We start from the raw sequence: 4,907 nt of genomic DNA on the forward strand, positions 1-4,907 counted from the left end.
TTTATTTTTTGAGTTATTTGATGCAAGAAAAATAACTTTGAAGAAGTCTAAGCTACTAATATTTCTTTAGTTATTTACGCTTTTGGCAGTGGTGGCACACGACTTTAATCCCAGAACTTGATCGGCAAAAGTAGGATGATCTCTGTGAGTTCAAGGTCTACAGAATGTGTTCCAGGACAACCTGGGCTATGCAAAGAAACCCTATCTCAAAAACAAAGAAAAAAAAGAAAGAAACCATTACCTAATCCAAGATTATAAAGATTTATTATGGTATTTCCTCCCAAGAGTTTTATAGTTTTATACTTAGCTGTTGGAACCAGTGAGATTGCTCTGTAAGTAAAAATGCTTGTTATCAAACCTACAAGTCTGAGTTGAATCCCTAGGGCCCACATGGAGGAAGGGGAGAACTGACTCCCATAGTTAGCTTCTGATCTTCACTCACTCCATGGGGTGTGAACATGCCTTTCTCCAATAAAATTGTAAATGTCATTTAAAATTAAATTCAGGCTTTTGATAAATTTTCTGCTACTTTTGAGGTTTTCTTGGTTTTTCATACAAGGTCTTACTATATACCCCTGGCTTGCCCCAACACACAGGTCTGCTTATATCACCTTCCTGTGCTGGGATTAAAGGAATGTGCCACTGTGCTAAGCTTTTTTTAAATTCGTGGTGTGTATGCATGCTTCCATGCATGCCATGATATGTATGTTGAGATCAGAAAACAATCTACAGGAGTTAGTTCTCAACTTCTGTCATGTGGATTTCTGGAACTGAACTCAGGTTCTAAGATTTGGTGGCAAATGCCCTTACCTGATGAGCCATTGTGTTAAGTCTTGTTGTTGTTGTTGTTTCCAATTATGTAGCCCAGGCTGGCCTTGTATTCTTGGCAGTATTCCTACCTCAGCCTCCCAAATGCTTGAATTATATGCATAAGCTACCATGCCAGTTTTTGTTTGTTTTTGCTTTTACTGTACTTGAAAGTTGTTTTTTCTTTTTAGTGTGCAGGTGCACATGTGTGTCCTGGGGTGGAACCCAAATTTTGTGCACACTAGGCAAACACTCAGCCAACTGAGTTATATCCTCAGCCTTCCTTTAGTGCTTTGGATTAAGTATCCTTCAGTGCTTGGAACATGTTGAGAATAGAGGATTTGAGTGTAAGGCAGGACTTCCACGGGGATAGTTTCTAATCATTGACTCATTTCCAGTTTACAGGTCAGGCTTTGTTGATTCTTTTTGTTTGTTTGTTTTTCGAGATAGGGTTTCTCTGTGACTTTGGAGGCTGTCCTGGAACTCGCTCTTGTAGACCAGGCTGGTCTCAAACTCACAGAGATCCGCCTGCCTCTGCCTCCCTTGGTGCTAGGATTAAAGGCATACGCCACCAACGCCCGGCTGGGCTTTGTTGATTCTTGAAAACTGATATATCTGATAAGTTGTTTCATGTGGCCAAACTCATCATTAGAGTCACCCTAAAAGTAATGGCAAAGGAATTCTTGCAGTGCAGCACTCCAAACCACCCATACTTGGCGCCAATTTGGATTTCAAAAAAAGTAGCGCCAGATGCCAGGGTGATCGATTCCTTGCTAAGGAGGTTTACATCCAGCTTTGTGATGGACAGAAAATCATGGGGTACTACCCCATTTAGTTAGGTGGGTTCTCCGTGAGGAAGGCGAGTCATATAGAGTTTATAAGAGGGTTTAAAGGGATCTGGTCAGGGAGGATTTCTACGCCGGTTTGCCTGAGGAGAGGGGAGCTGCTTAGGGCCACCACAGCCGGCAGACACACTGGGCCCGGGTGGGCCAGCGGCCCTTAGCTCTCTGGAGACGCTCCAGTGACTCAACTGGAGGGGCGGGGTCCGCGGGATCACAGTGACCGAAGTGCGACTGCAGCAAGGAACCTCGCGGGCTGCAACGAAAGAAAGAGCAAAAGCAAACAAACGAAAAATCCCCAGGCGCTGTTACTGTAAAATGAAAGTCGCGGGCAGGCGCGCCGGTAATTCCTTCCCGGACCAGAAGAGCTGGACAAGGACAGGCCCTCTGACTGACAGACAGCTCCCTATCACCTCCGCCTGGACCCGCCCACTGTCTTGGTCTCGCGCGGTCTGAGTTCTCGTCGGCCCGCAGGGGCCGACGGGAACGGCGGCCGCACTAAAGAGGGCCGATATGGCGGCGGCGGCGGCTTCGCTTCGCCGGTCGGTGCTGGGCCCGCGAGGCGTGGGCCTTCCAGGAGCTAGTGCTCCGGGCTTGCTGGGCGGCGCGCGGTCCCGGCATCTTCCATTACGGACACCGCAGGTGAGCAGTAGCGCTGGCTGTGGCCACCGCGCGCCCCTCAGCCCTGAAGGTCACAGCGGGGAGGCTCCGGGCGCGCTCCGGCTTCGGTCCCCCACCTACCTCCACCGTCTTGGCCGGGTCCCCGCGGAGCGGCCGGCGCGCTCGGGAAGCCAGGCTGGGTGTCCGCGCCTCGCAGCGACAGGGCACGCTGGTCTGAGCCCAGGGTCTGGCTGTGGTGGGGTCGGGGCGGGACGGGACGGGAGATTCCCGCGAAGGGCTCGCCCAGAACGACTCTCGAGTCTAGCTGTCTAGACCTGCCTGATGCCCTGACGTGACCCCAGCCTGACCTCAGCCGGCTGCGGGTGACCTTGGTCTGCTGCCGCACTCTCGGTCACTTAGGCCTATCTCCTGCTTTAAGCTTCAAGAGCACTCTTCACCTGCTCTACAAAGCCGAGTGTGGCGGAGGAGTCGGCTGCAGTGACGGATGCGGCAGGCAGTGGGCCTCTGGCGCTCTGCGGGCGGTGGCCCGTGCTGGGTGGTTGAGTGAAAGAGATGGGCGCCCATTCAGATCCCCAGGTGGGCGGGTGGGGTCTTGGCAGGTGCTGAGCGAGGCTCTTGCAGGCAGTATCCTTGTCCTCGAAGTCTGGCCTTTCCCGGGGCCGGAAGGTGATGCTGTCAGCGTTGGGCATGCTGGCAGCAGGGGGTGCGGGGCTAGCTGTGGCTCTGCATTCTGCTGTGAGTGCCAGTGACCTGGAGCTGCACCCTCCCAGCTACCCATGGTCTCACCGTGGCCTCCTCTCGTCCTTGGACCACAGCAGGTGGGTGTGTAGCTGCGGGGTGGGGGTGGAGGTTTCTGGGTGAACTGAAATGTTCAGTTTTTCTAATCCTTTTTCTGTAGCATCCGAAGGGGTTTCCAGGTATACAAGCAAGTGTGCTCTTCCTGCCACAGCATGGATTATGTGGCTTACCGCCATCTGGTAGGAGTGTGCTACACAGAGGATGAAGCGAAGGCGCTGGCTGAGGAGGTATGGGGAACAAGAGATGGTGGAGGATTCAGGGATTGGGGCATCTACTGTGAGTGACTGAAGGATTGTGATGGGATTCTTGGTGGCAGGTGGAGTTCCAGGATGGCCCTAATGATGAAGGGAAGATGTTCATGAGGCCAGGGAAACTGTCCGACTACTTTCCAAAACCATACCCCAACCCTGAGGCTGCCAGAGCTGCTAACAATGGAGCCTTACCCCCGGACCTCAGCTACATTGTGCGAGCTAGGTACATGGGCTGCCTAGAGTGTGAGGCTGGAAACAGGGAGGGAAAACAGCCTAGTGCTAAGGACTGAGCCACGGTTCTGGTTCTAGGCATGGTGGTGAGGACTATGTATTCTCCTTGCTCACTGGTTACTGTGAGCCCCCCACTGGGGTGTCATTGCGAGAAGGCCTCTACTTCAACCCTTACTTTCCTGGCCAGGCCATTGGTATGGCTCCTCCCATCTACAATGAAGTCTTGGAGTATGATGATGGTGAGTGTCCTTGACCATGGGTTTTTGCTGTTCCCAGCATGCTTCTCTTATACTCCTGGGTCTAGAGATACGCTCCCTTCTCGCCTGGAATGTCTGTTGACTGTGCATATCTAAAGAGGCTTTGGAGACAACTTCCATAGTCCTATAGGGTTCCTATCCCTTTGAAGTCTCGGTAATGGCCAGTCCCTGCCTCGGTGGAGCATAGTGCACAAAGGGTTACCCTGGGTTGGCACAAGTTCCCAGAGGTAGCCCTCACCATTTGTCCTTGGCCCAGGTACCCCAGCTACCATGTCACAAATAGCCAAGGATGTTGCCACCTTCCTTCGATGGGCATCAGAGCCAGAGCATGACCATCGGAAACGAATGGGGCTCAAGGTGAAGGGTTGGGCAAGGGTCATGGTGGACATAGGGGAGGGGTCTTTCCTGTCTCCCTTTTCTGAGCTTGCTTTGTTCCCAGATGTTGTTGATAATGGGCTTGCTGCTGCCCCTGACCTATGCCATGAAGCGGCATAAATGGTCAGTTCTGAAGAGTCGAAAGCTGGCATATCGGCCACCCAAGTGACCCTGTCCAGTGTCTGCTTGTCCTCTTGCCTGAAGAAGCCCTCAACAGCCCAGGAAGTCCTAGGCCTTTTCAGGCCTGGCTCCTTTTCATCCAATAGAAGGAAATGGGGTAGGAGACCAGGCTCTTGCTTCTGATCTTCCTTGTGGGAATAAATTAAGTTTCTCAACATACATTTTAGCTGTTCAATGACTGAAACCCATATTAACAAGGAACCCTGGAGCCCATATTTTCCTGCAATATTGTTTCCTTCACTGCCCAGTATCTGGGAGTTACACATGTGGGCCAGAATGCAAAAGAACAGCACCGTTTGGGCTGGAGAGATGGCTTAGCAGTCAAAAGCTCTACTTCTGGAGGAACGGGGGTTCAGTTTCTACCATTCACATGACTAAACCATCTGGAACTCCAGTCCCAGGGGATCTGATGCCGCCTTCTGGCCTCCAAAGGCACCCACACATAGTTTCAAAAGAAGTAGTTTATTTAAAAAAAAAAAAAGGGCAGTACCAGGCAGTGGTGGCCCACGCCTTTAATCCCAGCACTCAGGAGACAGAGGCAGGTGGAT

General features: G+C 51.8%; 1 protein-coding gene across 1 annotated transcript; it reads left to right on the forward strand.

The window, feature by feature from the left end:
• Nucleotides 1-2,127: 2,127 nt before the first annotated feature.
• LOC100766032 (cytochrome c1, heme protein, mitochondrial) lies at nucleotides 2,128-4,518 on the forward strand. The gene is made up of 7 exons (XM_027404280.2): nucleotides 2,128-2,288; nucleotides 2,889-3,085; nucleotides 3,166-3,292; nucleotides 3,382-3,539; nucleotides 3,626-3,786; nucleotides 4,061-4,161; nucleotides 4,244-4,518. Exons 1-7 carry the CDS (start codon nucleotides 2,160-2,162, stop codon nucleotides 4,346-4,348), a joined length of 978 nt encoding a protein of 325 aa, XP_027260081.1. The 5' UTR covers nucleotides 2,128-2,159; the 3' UTR covers nucleotides 4,349-4,518.
• Nucleotides 4,519-4,907: the final 389 nt, after the last annotated feature.

This window comes from Cricetulus griseus, chromosome 2 (genome assembly GCF_003668045.3).
Source record: "Cricetulus griseus strain 17A/GY chromosome 2, alternate assembly CriGri-PICRH-1.0, whole genome shotgun sequence".
Lineage (NCBI taxonomy): Eukaryota > Metazoa > Chordata > Mammalia > Rodentia > Cricetidae > Cricetulus > Cricetulus griseus.